The 18265-nt window shown below is 35.4% G+C and overlaps 1 protein-coding gene across 1 annotated transcript in view; it reads left to right on the plus strand.

Moving 5' to 3' along the window:
• The window catches only part of PCDH11X (protocadherin 11 X-linked), a 457123-nt gene extending 439272 nt beyond the window's left edge, over positions 1 to 17851 (plus strand). Inside the window, 1 exon segment of the mRNA XM_050310765.1 lies at positions 13139 to 17851. Coding sequence (XP_050166722.1) covers positions 13139 to 13530 — 392 coding nt within the window. The 3' untranslated portion in view covers positions 13531 to 17851.
• Positions 17852 to 18265: the final 414 nt, after the last annotated feature.

Consider the following 18265-nt stretch of genomic DNA (forward strand, 5'->3'; position numbering starts at 1 on the left):
GTAGGAAAGATGGTTCTGAAATGTACTTTGCTGAAGCTTCAGGAACACCAGCTTCAGAAATTCAGGTTTGGACCTTCTTAAAAAGAAATCTGTGTGCTAAACACGGTGAGAGCTTTCTATATGGCATCTACCAGAGCAGCACTTAACCCAGACTTAAGATATCCTTTCTTTAGAACTTAAGAAAAAAATAAACATAAATGATGGGATTTTGTGGTTATGCTCTTATAAACTAGAGATTGGGTTAGTTCATGAACCTTTATTCCTAGCAAAAACTGTTGTGATTTATTTGGTTACCTTTCATGTGTGCCTGCTATGGTCAGGATTTCACGACTAGTTTGAAACTTAGACATTCAAAAGAACTCAATGCTAAACTTTAGTTACTTTGTAAGAACTGTTTCTTAAATCTGATTCTAAGGGATCCTCTGTCATATGCAATAGAAAAATGGTTGATTGAGGCTTATCACCACTAAAGGAGGTGATAAGTTCCTTGACAAATCTGAATGCTAGTTTTTAACCCCATTAAATAATATATGTTAGGCTTTTATTAGCCAAGGCATATTCATGCCAAAGCTTATCAAAGAGGAGACAACATTACTTCTTTGCAAAGACAGCTATGGTCTGTAAAATGTATAAAAATACAAGTATAAGTAGGGCTGAGTCAAAACTTGACACCTACTCTCTGAAATTTGAAGTTTAGCAAATATATATCTCTCTTCAGTATCCTTCATGTAGACACACATAGAGAGTGTGTGGTTATGGACAGAAGATGTGTATATAATTAAGCTAATAAAAGCATACTTCAAAAATCAACCAATGTTTTTATTCCCATTTTAAAACATTTCTATCTTTGAAGTAATGAAGTTTAATTTCATGAACAACTGAATATCTCATAAACTTTAACTTAAGACCCCCACGGTTTTGTTCTTGTTATGCTCAAAATAATTTCTTAAAATATAATAATAATAATAATAATAATAGTATAAATAATAATAAACACTACCATGTTTTCAAACATCATCATATTCCTCCTGGTTTCAGCCATAGAACCTTTCCTGACAGCTGTTGAAATGGTTGAAAAGATAATGTCAGCAGTTGCTCACTCCCATTCTCCTGGGATCCTGCAGAATAATCCCAGCTATAAATGTTCCCTAACAGTGTGTTGTTTTGTTTTGTTTTTTAATTATGCATGCTATAAGAAAATGTCCTGTTAAGAATTGTGTCAAATGTTGATCTGACCTAAATTATTCCCATCGTGATTCAGTTGTCCAGATGCTGACAGAATCATCCAGTTTAGAGAAGAAAACTATAAGTTTACTAGTGCTCCTAGCTAAAATTATTATGTTTTTATCTTTTAATTGAAAATTACTTAGGAGAACATGCATACACATATATAGAGAGAGAGAGAGATTGCTATCCTGTCAGAAAAACTCCTTGGTGCTAGAAAATTCTTAATATTTGAAGAAGGCTCATATGAGTGAGATGAGAAGCTTTCAGTCAAACAGCATGGCTTTAGTGGAGAAACTGGCAACAATGGCATGTTTAAAGAGCTGACAACTAAAAGTATTGCCTCATCAGAATGCTGCCAAAATTCCTGAAGGTGCAAGCAGAGCCTATGAAGACCACTTAAGAAGTTGTAGCCATTGCAGTAATTAGGTCTGAGCTCCCAGGGAAATGATGGAAACTCTAGTCAGGCATCCCTTTTTCTTCTCTCAAAAGTCTGTTCTGAGTGAGGCTCTGAACTAATGTGCAAAGATTGCTCCAAATCACTCAGAGCCACAATCTGATGCCTGACTGGAGCACAATGAAGTTTGGATTATGCTGTTTTAAATTATCACCCATTTGAAGTAATTTTCTTTATAAAACAAGATTAAAATGACTGTAATTCAAAACATTTTACCTCAAATTGATGTGAAAATTGTAGTGTTCATATTATTTCCATTTTTCAATTTGACAAAACATTTCACTCCACATATAAGCTTTTCTGTGTTGTCACTATGTCAAGAGTGAAAACATGAATTTTACTCTGTGTATTTTACTCTTTCCTGATGTGTCCTGTTTCTTAACACTTCTTATTTAAGTTTTTTAAAGCATCTCTTTATATAGCCTGTTATAGTACCTGGGGGAAATATAAACAGATTTAGGAGGTTTGCTTACCTCCTTTCTAGCCCACACAATAACAGTTTATAACTTCATAATGTTAAATTTGTTCTCTGGTCTCTCTACATGCCTGATGGTTAGATAAGTGCTGATAAAAAAGCAAAGCAAGGAAGAATTTGAAGTTGTAGCTTGATAGAGCTGAATCTCAGATTATGGTGACTTTTATTTACATAAAACTTCCTTTCATTTGCTTTCATAATAGAAATTTCTCTACATAAATTTTCCTCAAGGTTTCATACGTGTGAATAGAATCATTTACAGAAAAAAGAGTCTTTTCCTCAGAAGTTTATTTCATGGACAGGCAGTTTTATCAGTAATTCTTTTAAAAAATCCAGTAAATTCCAAGTAAATTACTTGTGTTCCCTATGAATAAGGGTATTTGTTTCATCTAACATAGAGTGTTTCTTTCAGAGTTCTTGAGGTAGCAAAGTACAGAACAACACTGAAAAAGCACTGGAAATTTAAGTGTCTTGCAGAAGCCCTTGCCTAAATTATCACCAGTGAGATTTACAGCTGTAAAGTTCCTGGCCTAAAAATACAATTATTCTTATTTTTAAGTCATACTGTGTTCAACTATAAGTGCAACAGAATGCCAAATCTTATCATTTAAAGTAATAACAATACATATGTCAGCTATCAGACCCTCAAACTCGGAAAGAGCTGCTTTTGTGAGCTCAATCTGCAAAGGATAATTCATTCCTTACTAGGGGGTATGATTTCATGAGCTGAAAGCTTTAACTAGTACATATGTATAGGGTAGATTTAAAGTGATTATGGAAATGTCACCGCAGGACAATGCATTATTAGTAGTCCCTCATATGTTGAATGCTGTCCCCTTATGTTTGCTGATAATTAAAAAGCAGATTGGGATGTCATGGTGAGAATGAGTGCAAAATGTCCCTTTTATCATTTGCAATAAATATGAAATAGTGGTCTTGCTGTATCCTTCAGTGATTGTTCTATTTGCTTGGTGACAAATGACAACTTTCTCCTTGTTACGTGCCTGCAGGGTTAAATGACTTTATTATTATTAATGAGTCGTTGCTCCAACTGTCCAGAAATAGAGGGAGTAGGAAGCATAAGAGATTTAGACCTAAGTAATTACAAATGTAATTATTACCTTTCAAATTTCATTTTTACAGCAATCACAAGGTTGTTAATCAAACATGGCCCTTTCCATGTATTCACACTTTTTGGGGCCTTTGTCAAAGGGATGAGTAGCTGCATGGTTCCACTGAGGGTAGTCTGTGGCAGATTGACAAAGTGGTCTTGACAGAAAACTGCTGTGAAAAATTGGATAAAAAATGTTGTCTAATCATCAAGGAGGCTGTGGTTGAGAGGGTTTTCCAAGAGGAAAACCTGCCTGAACTGCAACCATATGGAGGAGAGTGTCCTCTTGGGGAGGACAAGAGGAGCAGGAGGGGAATCCTTTTGTCCTGTGGAGATATGGGATGTTGAAGTTTTACTCCTCTAGTCTGTCCTTCCTCAAGGTTGTAGGTTGTCATGAAGGGATCTAACCAGCACAGCGGAGCCAACATGCTGCTGGGCACTTTAGGGAAATTAAAATCCACGCCCTCTCACCCTGCAATATTTATCCTAATTGCTCAGAATGATGGATTTTCAAGTTTTCAGGTGGAGCACAAGGCTTTTTCTTCTGTACTGGTGGTAAGGGAATTGCAGGGTATTGGAAAAAGGGAAATGGCTGTGGGTGGTGTTAGGCCATGTCACAGGTGCTGTGAAACTTAAGCAGTGCTATTTTCCAGAATCATAACCTGACCATGATATTTATTGTGAAATGTAAAATCTGGGGGAAAGCTCTGGAGAAACGAACATGTTTCCCTTCAAAAATGCAATTTCTTCATAATGTTGAAATATTAAAGATCCTCATATTTAAAAAAATTAGGTGAAAAATAAATGAGAAAATGGAAACTACTAGTTACCATACACCCAAATGCAATGTGAATCAACACTGTCACAAAGCATTTGAATTTTGAAACTACATTTTTGATGGAAAATTTATTTGTCAAAAAGACTTAGAAAGCTTTATTTATATATTCAACTGAGATTAATGTTGTTGATGGTCCAATAAAATTTAATAGCTATCAGCATTTAAAAAATCAGTGTTCATATGGATAATCAGCTTAATTAGATATTGTAAGAATATTTAGAAGTATTCAAAAATAGATAAAGTCAGGGTATTCATAATGAAAATGATTTTATATGTTTATATTCTTATTTTTGTTTATATTCTATTTTTTTCTTGAAATGCAATTGGAAAAAGCTACAGAACATTTTTAGACTCTTGTAGGTTTATTTTGGTTGCTGCTATGGTGGCCTTTGACTTTAAATTTCTGTTTGTGTACATCTGATAAAAAACACAATTCAAAACATCTTTTATTGTGCATATCTGAAGTTATCACAGGAAATATATGTTTACTAGCTTACTGAGCATTTGGGAGTTTTATGATTCCCTTTTGAAAATTAATGTTTCATTAAAATGTCTGAACCATGAACAATTGCCCACAGTTGTTCAATTACTTAATTCAAAAGATTTTTATAGCATCCTACTTTAGATCAAACTTTTGTTTATTTTTTACTGGAAAGTCAGTAGAAAGAAAGTTTCCCATTTGGCATGTAGATACTTCAAGAAACTTACTGAAGTGAATACAGGGTGTAAATGCAGACGTTTGAAGCAGAACTAGAGATCTTTTATCCCACACCCACCCTTGAGGGAGCATTTGTTATAGCAACTTTTACCAGGCCCATGACATTCAGTCTCTAGAAGGTCATATGAGATATGCTGTTCTTCACAGATCACCTACACTCCATCTTTTAAGTAATGTTTAAGGATATTTAAGAAAGCATAAAACTAGGTTTTTTCAATGTGTACACATGTGTGAGCAATAAAGCTTTGGAAACATCATAGAGTGAAAGTAGTGTTGTAATTACTACTTCAGTCTTTCTTGCAGACACGTGCAGCATGGCTACATTTTTTTGTTTCTCTATAAAAGATAGCATGGATAAGAACAGAAATTAGGAAGAAATGCTTTACTGTGAGGGTGGTAAAACACTGGCACTGGCTGTGGATGCCCCGTCCCTGGAAGTGTTCAAGGCCAGGTTGGACAAGGCTTGGAGCAACTTGGTCTAGTGGAAGGTGTCCCTGCCCATGGCAGGGGATTGGAACTAGATGACCTTTAAGATCTCTTCCAACTCAAAATGTTCTGTATTTCTATGAACAGCTCATAGTCCAGAAAAGGTGAAAGATTTCCAGTGCTCCTGATACCACTGAGGGTGGTGTGTGGGCCTTGGCTGATGCCTGGGGAGGTCAACGCTTTAAGATAAAGATTTTACTTGAGGAAGTAGTCATTCCAGGGGACAGTTGTTGACTACCAACAATTTTCTATAGACTAGACTCTGTTTCCCTGACTGTAAATAAGAGTTTGACCTTGAGAGACTTAAAATGAAGTTTTACAGATCAAGAAGAATGTTTGCAGTGTTACCAATGCCCTTCTGAAAACTCATATTGGAAATGTTTCCTCAGAAAAGTGAGAGCTGAAGCCCTTTTTCACTCAGCATATTTTTTTAGGATGTTGGGTTTATTACAGGAACTTTAATCAGTAGCAGAGCTTAATATATATAATCTAAAATGCATAGTCTTTTCAGATATGGGGGGAAAAAATGCTAATTTTACTCTTTACTATGTTTCCAGGTCGAAGGTTATTGCTGGAGGATAAACCATTTCTCACTATGTAGTTTCACCTTGTTTAATTGATTTGAATTTGAATTTATATTCCATGTTGAATAATGAACCATGTATTAATAATTAAGAAGGTTCAGTACAAATGTGAAGCAGTTAATTAAATATTAAATAAAGCACATTGTATTACCCAGTATTGTAATCAATATACTAGATTTTAGGCTATTCATTTTAGATGGCCATTACACTTTACAAGTTATGGTTAAAATTCTCATTGATAACTCAATATACACTTTATAGGCTAAGAAACATGTGTCCTTTGCAAATGACCATTTTTTTTGCCATAAATAGCAACAAAACCTGGACATAAAAGATGAATTTAATTGGACTATTAAAGCAATAAGGGTCACTGCCATGTACTCTACAACAGTGTCACACCCAAGTTCATTAAGCTGAAAAAGAAGAGGGTTTGGGGGCTGGTTTGGGAGGTTTTGGGTGTGAAACATCTTTCTGTGAAAAACAACAATTACCGAAGTTGAACTTTTTACAAGATAATTGCCTTTAGACGATTTCTTGGTTATCATTAATACAAGATTTAAATTCAAGTCAGAATAACAATTTGAGATGACTTAATGAAAGATTAATGTTCTTTATTTGTATGGCTGTTATTTGTGAAGAAAAGTTTCACTTCACTCCACAAGTGTAGTTAATGATACAGGAATTACAATATGCTGCCTCTTTTGCCCTGATACTTTCTCCATTTCCTGCCTCCTCCCTAACCAGCTTTTTCTGACCGTCTTTGATAAAGTTTGCTTGACTAATTGAAACCAGGTGCAAAATACTCACACCTCATCCTATTTGGATTTTATAAGAATCAGCCTAACTCATGGCAGTTTTTGGGATTAAATTCAAATTAAAATCGTGGCTCTTAGGATATAAACTGTGTTCACTGGAATGGAAGCAGAGATGATTTTACAATCTGGCAAGCCTAGGTAGCACATGAAAATGTGTGATTTCCTGCATGCCTGTTGATTCCTCAGTCAGAACATCTGGAGGATCAATCTTCTCTGAGTAGGATTTCTCACAAGCAGGGTAAGCTCTGTACACCCAGCTGAAAACTAAAAAAAGTGGTGTGTCCTACTTGTTCTTTGAATAAAAAGGTTCCAAGGCTAGAACTTAAGTAACTCTTTTAGGTTTTTAATTTATTGGGACATATACAGGAAATAAAATATTCATAGGAAACTTCTCCCAGAGGCATTTTATTATTAAACCAAAAAGCTAGAGTATATTATAGCTGCACTCATTTAGGTTTCTACATTCAGGCTTCTTCCTCCTGACCTTATTAAAGTAACCCAGTTTACACTAACAGCCATTCTCCCCTCCCTTTTTTATTGTTAATGTCATTTCTGTTCTCCTCATATAGTGGAGACCTCTAAATGATGTTACCCAAGCGACCACTTTTGGTCACCAGGGTAATTCTGGACGATAATTTCCCCATATTATGCTTGAATTCCTGCTTAGATTTAGTACCACTTTTAGTAAATACACATGGGCAAAAAATAGGGGGGGGACATGACCCATTCCTTAGGAACTATTGGCTGAGATGAGTAGCTTGGGGTTGTCATCTTCATCACTCTGGTGGGTTCCTGCTGAGCAGAGAGCGCTGAGAGTGCAGTGGGAGCTGCTTAATCCAGAACACTCTGTAAATGAGAGGCACTTCTGGATGCTGACAGAATAGTGTTGGCACTGCAAGCCATGTATTCATATATGTGCTGTGTTGTGAAAATATGAAAAATAGCTCAGCAATGGCATAATTGTGGGCAATTTGCTTAATTGCTTGCTAATTGTTGCTTGCTTTATTATGAAACAAGAGTGCTCTAAATGTAACACTGGATGGTTTGCATCCAAAATGTGTCAAATTCAAAACTAGCTTTTCATTAAGACTTCAGCTACATGCCTTTAAAATTCAAGCACTCTATATTCTGTGTTTTAAGGCTTTTTCTTTTTCTTTTTTTAATTGGTTTTGAAATTTTCTTTGCACAATTTATAAGCCCCTAAACCTGCATCAGTACAGTCTGGTGGTTTTTGAACTTCTAATGAATCTGAGTACTTTACTAATGAATACATTTACAAATGTCCTTTGATCATTACTACACATGTGGATAAAGGTGGAAATGTTTTAAGGCTTCTCCAGGAGCTCATGTTCTTGATTGGCCATCTCTTAGAAATGCACATCTCCTTTCAGCATGTGCATTCAGATTTGGGTTTTAGGGGACATGTGCAATTCTGAAAGTTTGGCCTAAACTTTTGGAAAAATTATTCTCTTCTGTTTCAATCAAGATATCCTGATTTTAGCAGGAGGTTAGACCAGACATCTTCAAAAGTCCCTTCCAGCCCAAGTCTGTTTGTGAGATGTCATGATGCAACTGATGAGTTTAATAGCAGACTGAGAAAAGAACCAGCCCACTTGATATTGTCTTCATTTGTCTCTCTTTTGAGGATGGAGGGTAGTCCACAGCAGTAGAAAAAGAAAGTGTGTTGTATATCAGAAACAAAGAGGATAACCAACATTTTTATTTACTATCTCTGAAATCCCACACAGACTTTATAACCCTAGGAAATCTCTAATGAAAAAAAAAAAGAAGAAGAAGAAAAAAAGGTATTTTTTTGACTGAAGGATTGCTGTCTGGCAAGGCTGAAATTCCACTTTTTCTTGAGTGAAAGTAAATATTCTTACCTGAAAACTGCTTTGACCTATAAATGATAAGACTGTGGAACAATGAAGAAAGCCTTTTAACTATTGTGCTTTTAGTTATATGTGACAGTTCTGATCTAAACATTTCAGAAGAGCTGACAGACACTTTCTTTAAAAATGTTCTTAGTTCTCCAGCAGGCAATTTAAAAAATAGTTTCGTTCCTAAAACAACCTGGAATTCAAATCAAAGTGTTAAAATCACATGTGCATGAGTGTGATCTATTATATGAATTAAAAATTCTCTTTCATAGTACTTGTATGTCATGTTTGAAGAGTCTCCATGTAGTATGAAAAAAAATATAAAGCTGAGGGTTTATAACTGAATGAAGTAAGAAATTAAGTAGACAGGTAAGAGTTAGATGGAATGTGTTGTTTGTTCATAATACATGGGGAATATGTACACTTCTATTTCCTAGACACTGAATTTCAATAGTAAAAGCCATCATTTCTTCTGAAAATATTCAGGCATCAGGAACTTTCTTTTCCTTGATTGGCAGAGGCAGATGCCCCAGATGTTTCCTACCCCTGATCACTTATCAAACTATGCAGAATAATCACCTACATTCCTAGTTTTGAATGAGAGAGAAAGGCTCAGAAAATTTTATTGTCATCCACAATTACAATGACTTCCAAAGATACAAAATAGAAGGAAGTTTAGAGAGTAGCAGCTAGAAAATGCCATGGTCAATTTGCACCGACTCTGGTAAATGACCACTTGAGCACTGAGCCTCACACCACTCCAACTGAGTGGCTGGAATTCCTCCTCAGAGAGTCCTCTGGGATGCTCAGCTGAGCCAGGCAGAGAATCCTTTGTTTACAGCAGGCAGCAAGTGGTGGAGGGGAAGCCAGACAGAGTGGTGAGGGCACCTCAGTGCTGGGTACTGTGACTTCTTTGTGTGTAAAGTCTGTAACAATATTTGGGAATCAGCTGGGTTGTATTGTAAGTCGGCACCATCTGTATAATGCAATGCTGACAAAAAGCTCTCTTCTCTGATTAAATAGGGAATTGTTAAAAGTGTGGGTTTAATAAGTGAAACATTGTTTAGTGCAATGCCAGTGCCAAGTAACTATTTAGGAGGATTTTAGGTGCTGAAGAAGCAGGAGAATGATATGTTAGGAAAACAGAGAATGAATTAGGCTGACAGGAAGAAGGTGTATTTCATGACCTGGAAGAGCAGGCAAAAAAAAAAAAAGCTTGTTGAACATTCATGCAGAAAATTTCCTACATTTTTTTCTGGGTTGGATTATTCTCCAAGAGTAATTTTTACTTCATTGTGTTAAAAAAATAGTTTTTCATATTGCTAGTTTTATATTTTATTTTTAACTTTATACTGAGCAAAAACTGTATTGCAACCGTTGTCATTGCTGGTATTATTTACTGCAGCTGATCAGTGTGTGAGATTCTTTTTAAGTTTCCTTTAAATGCATTTACCGGTGGCCTTGTTTCCCTTATGTTTCCTACAGCATACCCAGTCTCCTAAAGACAGCCTTAGGGTTGCACTAATGCTATTAGAAACAGATGATTTGGATTAAGAAACACACAAAAACTGTGTTATTAATAATTTTTTAAAATGTTGTACCCTTTTAAATTTAGTCTAGAAGTTAAGGTTATCATTGCTTGGGGGGGTGTTGTTTGTCTGTTTGACTTTGATAATGAATGCAGTATATTATAAAACAAAACTTGGCTGTTACTAGTGAAAAAAAGAATTGTGTCAAAAATCATATAGGAAAGTACTTGCATTTGCTAAATACTTTTTATTTCCTGTTCTGCAACACTGCAGAGGTGCTCAGTAGGAAAGGGTCTTTTCAAATTTAAGGAAAACTTTATATTTTGCATATTATTAACCATAAACTCTGATGAAAAGCACACTTGACAATCAACAATACCTGCACCAAATACCAAAGCTGAAAGAAAGATTATGACTGCTATAAAAGGTGTATCTTCTAAACAATCCTTCACTGGCAGACTTTTGCATAACAAAACCCCCACTTAACACCAAAATAATTTGTATTCATAACTTCTGTTTATTCCCATGATTGTTCTGAAGTTTTGGAGTTTGGGTTCTTGTTTGGTTTTCTTTGTGGTGGTGGTTTTAGTGTTTTTTGGGGTTTTTTTGTCAATTAAACTAAAACCCAGAGTAAAATATCTCTTTATTAACAGAATAAGCAGGACTGTAATTCTGACAATACTCTTACTTTGAGCAGGTAATGTGTTCCAAGTTTACAGGCAATCTGGCCTCACATGGCCCCAAATTACTGTCCTACTGATCTGTTGAAATGGTGTAGAGAATGTTTTATAAGTGACCTTTTAGTTCTGCAGTTGCCTTGTCTAAAGCGTAAATGTTAAATTTTTATTGTCAAATGTTTCTTTTGATGTTTTAGCTTTGTTTAATCTCTTACTGAAGTTTCGGAGAGACAGTAAAATATAAGAATTGTAATAGTTGCATTATTTTAATAAATGCAAAAAAATAATTTTCACAATGAACCAGGGGTAACTCAACACTCTGTCAAGGTTGTACCTGATTTCAGTGAATTGTCTTGATCAGAATAGAAGCAAACCTGGATAACTAAAGAGATTTAAAGACATGTATATAGTCAGATTTATGTCTCTAATAGCAGATAGTAGGACATAGAAAGATTAGACTAATCCACCAGTAGCAATTTTTTTTTTTTTTCAGGAACTGTTGCCTCTACTGAATTATTTCCATATTTATGTCTCCGACTGCCCATCATAACTGGATTAGTATTTCAACATCAAGGTGCCAAAGCTTTGTCAGGATTACACTGAAAAGTACTCAGGCAAAATGACTGAAGACATGTTGAAATGCCAGTAATATGCCAAAATAACATTTATAAACAATCACTTCTCTGACTGACACATAGTCAAGGAGAAATAATCAAGAATAGAGCATTCGTGATAAAACAAGCAACCAGTTGTCTACTTAAACATGGTAGATTTCAAAAACATGCATCCTGTTTTGGACAGGAACATTATATATTTCAGTGCCTTGAAGAAAAATTTAATTCATTTGTATTGAAATGTAACATGGAAAGTAGTGTTTGTGCTCTGTAGCTTTATACAGATTTCCACATGCAAAGTATTTATTAAAACAGAAATGCAGCATCTGTTTAAACATAAAGCTCAGAGGGTGGGAGGCTTCTACTCAGCACTCTTCTTGCTCTAAGTAATTTTAGCACCATACCTTCTCCAGTGCTTATGAGCCAGAATCCAATTTCAAATGTTATCTTCATTAAGACAGATATTAAAAGCATGTATACATCTTTCATTGGAAAGTTTTGTGAAGGTGGCACAGTGAGATATCTAATCAGATATTCTTCTCTGCTTCTGATGTATTTAACCAAGTACACACCAAGAAAATGTAAAATTAACATATGTAATATGAAAACTATTTCAAGGAATGATGTGTAGAAACTTAATTCTATTAGTTTTTAATTTACACAATATGGTAAAGCCACAGTTTAGAAGGAACTGATCAGGAATGTTTATGTGTTACAAATTAACACCTTTCAGATTTAGTTGTTTACTTTGCCTTTGAACAAATTATAATTTTTATAATCCTTTTTCAAGGGCACAAACCTTGCATCTACTGAAGAAATCTGGTTCGATTACTAATAAACTACAGAGGTTACATCTTCTTTTGCTATTACTCTTTGATTTTTCAAGGTTTCCAGCATTGAACACATGGAGAAATCAATTCTCTTTAAAATAGTTGTTACGCTCTTTCATTCTTAAAGCTCTTGAGTGCATCTTTGAAGCCAATGTACCATCTTTGGCTTGTATACAAATTAGTTTTGTTTTGTCTTAAGCAAAGTCAAGCAATTAAAAAAACCCTAGTTTTAAGAAAACATTTTCAAAAAAAATGCAATTTTAATAATTATATTTTCTCCAAGTAGCTCTATGTAAATATTTAGAGGAATGACATTAGCTTATTAGAAAGCTTCTATTACAGAAATTAAAATTTCGATAAGTGGAAGGATCATTGTGACTAAGTGATGGTACAACAGGAAATGGCCTCAAGTTGTGCCGGGGGAGACTTAGGTTGGATATTAGGAAAAATTTCTCCTCTGAAATGGTCATCAAGCATTGGAATGGGCTGCTTAGGGAAGTGGTGGAAGAGTGGAAGTGGAAGAGTTCAAAAGGCATGTGAATGTGGCACTTGGGGAAATGGTTTAGTGGTGTCCCTGGCAGTGCTGAGGCAACAGCTGAACTTGATGATCTTAGAGGTCTTTGCCAGCCTTTATGATTTTATGAAATAGGCTGCATAAGGGCTTTAGTTGCACAGCTGTAACAATGACATAATCTACTCCTTAAACACTAATTGTTTCCTTAAGATGTCCAGTGAGAGCACTGTGGTCCTAAACCTTTGCTTCAGTTGTGCAGCTGGAGGTAATTCCTCCACAAACCGTGGCCATTATTGTAGAACAGGGGTTGCTTTGTTCACCTTGATTCCCTCTGTGCATCCGTCTTTGTATCTCTGATGATGCCTTGTCTTTTTCCCTCCTCCCAGCTATAGAAGTGAATCTCCAGAAAGCTCTGGCAGAAGCCTCTGAAAACTGCACACAGGAGTGTCTGATCCTCGGCCATTCCGACAACTGCTGGATGCCTCCGGCTTTGATGCAGTACCAGCAGCCCAACACCTCTTTGCCATCGTTTGGCTTCCAGCAAGGCTGGGGCCGCGGAGCCAGGCCCGAGGGACGGCACACTCTTGGCAGGCCCCTTCCAAAGGATGACAGTGACAAAGGCCAGGGGGGGCCCCGGCCCCAGTTCTACAACACCTGCGAAAGACATTGCGCCAGCGAAGATGCCGTCAAAGTCATTCCTCTGGCAAACTTCGCCGCGTCCCACCAGGCTCCGGGCTCTGGGAGCAGCACCACGTTTGTACACGAGCACCAGCTGTAAAGGCATATCTGACAAATCCCTGATTTCAGGCTTTAAGTGACTGTGTATAGTCACAGCCTAACGCTCTTCTTGGGGCACGTGCACGCTCGTTAGGCTTGTGAATATTTGTGTATATAGGATCCTAAATTTGAAACTGATCGTCTAAATCCTTAGGACTTAGTTAAAAGGTGTTTACCATAGTTCTTGGTAATATCCACAAAATGGGGAAGAGAACCCACGACCCAGAAACGAGTGAAAGAAAAACAAAATCCTGGTAGTTTTCTTACATGGGCCATCCTCCCTTTGAAAGCAATTTCTTAGTACAGTTTGGGGAATATTACAGTCTAAAAATAGCTTACTCAAATTTTTCTTTGTTGTTATGATTTATAGCATATTCATAGATTTCATCTTCCGTTTGCTTAGCATTAGAGATCAAGTGAGCAATTTCTCATTTGATTACTTGACATAATAGAATTAATAAGATCCTAAAATCTAATTCTTAAGAAGGATTGTATATCTTACCATTTATCCTTTATGTAATCAAGGAGGAAAATGTACTTAGACACTACAACTGATTTTTATTTTAATTTTTATTGGCTCAGTATAGAGGTATTTATTCTTTGAAAGAATGCTATAGATGAAATAGAAAGTTCTTAACTGGTTTTTCTGTGTGAAGTAAGCAACATGACAGTGATAGGACATGCCAGTTCAAAACTGGAAAAAAATTATAAGTAACATTATTTTTTGAATTTCCAAATGTTTCTACAATAATTCAAGGAACAACATTATACATATTATGTTTTCAAGCCATAAGTTTATTTTAATTTTTTTTTCCTTAATTTTTTTTTTTCATCTTGCAGAGCTTGCTTTGGCTACTGTTCCTCTTAGTTGAAAATTACATGGGCACTGCTGAAAACAGTAGGAAAGTGGGGTAGTTTTTTTGGCTGATGTGCTGTCGTGACTGCAAGATACCAGTGTTTAAAAAAATATTATGGTGGTATATAGGGCTTTTTTTTTACAGCTATATTCATCTATTGTAAGTATTCAGTAAAAGTTTAACTATAATATTAGTTACTTCACCACAAACCTATTAGATTAAGAAGTACTTGTCATTGTGGATTAGTTATTAGAGAATGACTGATAGTGCTCAGCAAAGAAAGAAGAATCTAGGTAATGAAAGATGGATAAATATAAACACACCCCAGTCATATTATTTGATAAAGTCTCAAGGTGATTCTCTTTAAAGATGAGTGATTTTTTTCAGTGTTCTCCATACTGGAAAATATATTCTATTGTGTAAATTCCACAGTGGATGAAAAAGAGACTCCTTTCTTAGATGAAAAAACATATTTTCCCTCTAGCATTTCCTTCTAATATTTCGTTGCTGTTTAGCCATTTCATAATTTACAGTATGTACATACTAAGGAATTTTTCCTTTAAGAAAATGCATAATTTCTTAGTTTTATTGCTACATTAAGTGAGACAATCGAAGTTGTATGGAGGGGAAAAAAAGACAGTGTGTGAATATTTCCTATGGATAGAATTCTATGTAGGCTTCATAATGTAACTTAAATCTGTAATTTATAAACAAAACTGTGTGTAAAAATGCTGTAATATTAGCTGCTTGTAAAATTTACAGAAGTTCAAGTCGTTGAGGGTTTCCAATGAATGCTAAAAGAGCTTCTCTTATGTGCCCAGCAGGTATAAGTAGCTTTATATATTGCTGTCCCCACTGTAAATCTATTCAAATCACATTTAGAATTTATGTGCAAAATAATAATAATAAAAAAAAAAAGCTTCACTTTTAACCTATTGATAGGGTTTAATTAATGGACATCAGATTATCTAATGATGTACTTCTTTTGCTTTCCTTTTTTTTAGTGTAGTTTTCAATAATGTTTAGAAAAGATGTGGCACACTGGCTTCCAGTTGCATGTAAGTCCTGGAAAAAAATAACAATCCTTTGGGTACTGACACACAATAGCTGACACATCTCATTTCCTGTTCCAGGACAATAAAAAATTTGACAAACTAATTCATACCTAATATATACAAAGCCCTTTGTTGTTTGCTTTGGACACATCAGAATGAGAAAATTTGTCAGTTCTTTTCAGGGATATGGGGAAAAAAAAAAAAAAGCTTATCTTTAGTTTACACAGATTTACCAAACATACTAATTGTGCAAATTTAGGATAATGCTGACAGCTAATGCTTCCTATTGTACACAGATATCTTCAGTTTTTATTACAAAAGGCTGCCATACCAAATGTTTACAGAATTGGCAGCTCCACTGGTAAACTCTCCTTTTTTTTTGACTGCAACAGTTCCTTTTTGGATGAAAATTGTAACTGAAATTTTCTGGCAAAGACTAAATTTCTACAATTTTAGGATTTTCATAGGAAAAGGTGAAGGAACCAGAAGTAGTGGGCTTTTTCATTGGTAGTGAAAAAAACCCAACAACAAACTTCACTTAATTTAAATGTTTAGGGGTTATTTTGGTTTTTTTTTCCCTAAGACACAGAAGCAATTAACCAATCCCCTTCTCTTGAAAACAAAGAAACAAAAAAGGAACAAAGCAACCAAAACAAACGACAACAAGAAATTGCTTGAACAAAAGGCATTGTAAAGATGAATCTGATTATATGAAGAATTAAATGCTATATCCATGAAAATGTGTTCTGATATTCTAAAATTCAGTCAACGAGGTACAGAGCAATTAATTGTAAATACACATTGTTTCAGAAGAGAAATTGTTCCCTCATTTTTATATATTACATATCTAATATATAAAATTACACATTTGAGGCAACATTTTTCTTAGTAGCATGTCAGTATCCAGAGGAGTAATGTTACTAGAGACTTGTTACACATCTTGCCATATATATAAATAATTTATCTAGTACATAGACTGTATATTTTTGTGTAATTTTTTTTTTAGTCATTTAACTTATTTTATCTTACTTGTGTGAATTTGTGGAGAAAACAATCCTATATACAATATACAGTAAAATGGTAGTTACATGATTAGATTTGTTTCATACAGTGTAACAATAAAGGAAAACCTTTGCCTTCAAAGTGATGTGTCAAACAGTCTAGTCTAGATAATTTCCCCTCTCCAAACTCAATACTTGCTGCATTTCTAAGTATTGCATCAAAGTTATGGGTAGTGATGGCAGAAAGGAAGGTTCTTATTTCCATATTGTAAAGCACTCAATTCTTAAAACAAACAAAACACAAAAAACAGTTAAAAGAAAGAACTGAGTCAAATTGTTTGAAGTAAAATATGCTGGTTTTTTTGTTTTCCTAAACTGTGCAGTATTTTGAAGTGTAACTTAATTCTAAAGAAAGAATAATTAGGCATGTCTGCTTGGCCAGACAGAGACTACTGAGCACCTGCTCTCTCTGGGCTGCGAGCTGGCCGGATGCAGGTCATTTAGCTAATTATCATGGCAATGAGCCCATGCTAATAGGGCCTGAGGGCTTATGAATGTTAGCACAAAGGCTGGCCTGATCGAACATTAGTTATGTGGTCGTGAGCCCAGCCAGGTCTTTTTGCTTGGCGTAGGACTGGAGGAGAGCAACCTCTTTGTGTCTCTGACCACAGTGGGGGTAAATCTGTTTGGGTGTTTTTGTAAGAGAAGGGAAGGTTTGCTCCCTTGTGTTCTGAGCAAGCTGTAATCCCGTGTGGAACCCCATCAGTGCTCAGCGACCACTGTTACCTGCTTCCAGCAGGGTCGAGCCAAAGACAGAGACCTAAACAATTTCTATCAGGAATGGTCGATTAGCTCAAGGTTGTTTGAGTCTTATAAAGTCTAAGGTTTTAAAGTTTGAAAACTTACACTTGACTTTATTTGATTTCTCTTGTTTTCCTTTTGCAGGTTTAATACCAATCCTTAATCAATGATAAAGCCATTAAACGATCAGACTGCAGTTTACTACCCTTATTTAACTGGATAAATAAAAAGGAAGGAATTGGTTTGTGCTGACACAAAGTAAAGTTGAAGGCAAAGATTTTATTTGGTATACATAGGAAAATTGTGTATAACTTATGTTATCCCTAGTGAAGAAAGAGATTGACAATTTCTTGTAAATATTTGAGTTTGTATTTCTGGGAAATCTCCCTGCTCTATGGCATACTACAGGATCTGAGAGTGAGCAGTGTATGTCTGTGTATTGAAACAGCCCTAACCACACTCTACAAATCATGCAGCTGGACACCATATACTACAGTCCAGCAGCATTTGAAGTCCAGTAAATTTGCAGTAGTTCTATTTCAGGTTTCTGTACAGCATGTTGTCCTGTTAATTACAATGCTTATTAATAAACTAGATCCACAAAAGCAGTTTTCTCCTTTGTGCTGTTTTCTTTGTGTTTCAATATTTGTGTTTTAAAAGTATTTCACTCCTATTTTCAGCTTTCCAAATCTCTCATTTTGAAGTCACAAAGTATCAGAAAATGCATACAATGTATACAATAATCAAGGGGTTTGTTATCAGAAATATCTTCCATTTCTGTGTCACTTCTTTCTGTACCAAGCTCCCTCCTTGTACTTTACCTCTGATGCACTTACTTATAGAAAATCATTATGAGCTGGAGGCAGGAGTGTTTATGGGGTTTGTTTTGTTAGAAAATAAGCTATTTCTAATTGAGAGAACATGGTTAATGAGTTGTTGTTGAGCTAAAGGGATTATCCTCTCACCATGAATGTGATATAAAGAAATAACCATCAAACGGGGAACTAATGAAACAACATTTT

The sequence above is a fragment of the Myiozetetes cayanensis genome, unplaced genomic scaffold, assembly GCF_022539395.1.
Source record: "Myiozetetes cayanensis isolate MyiCay16 unplaced genomic scaffold, myiCay2020 scf15, whole genome shotgun sequence".
Classification (NCBI taxonomy): domain Eukaryota; kingdom Metazoa; phylum Chordata; class Aves; order Passeriformes; family Tyrannidae; genus Myiozetetes; species Myiozetetes cayanensis.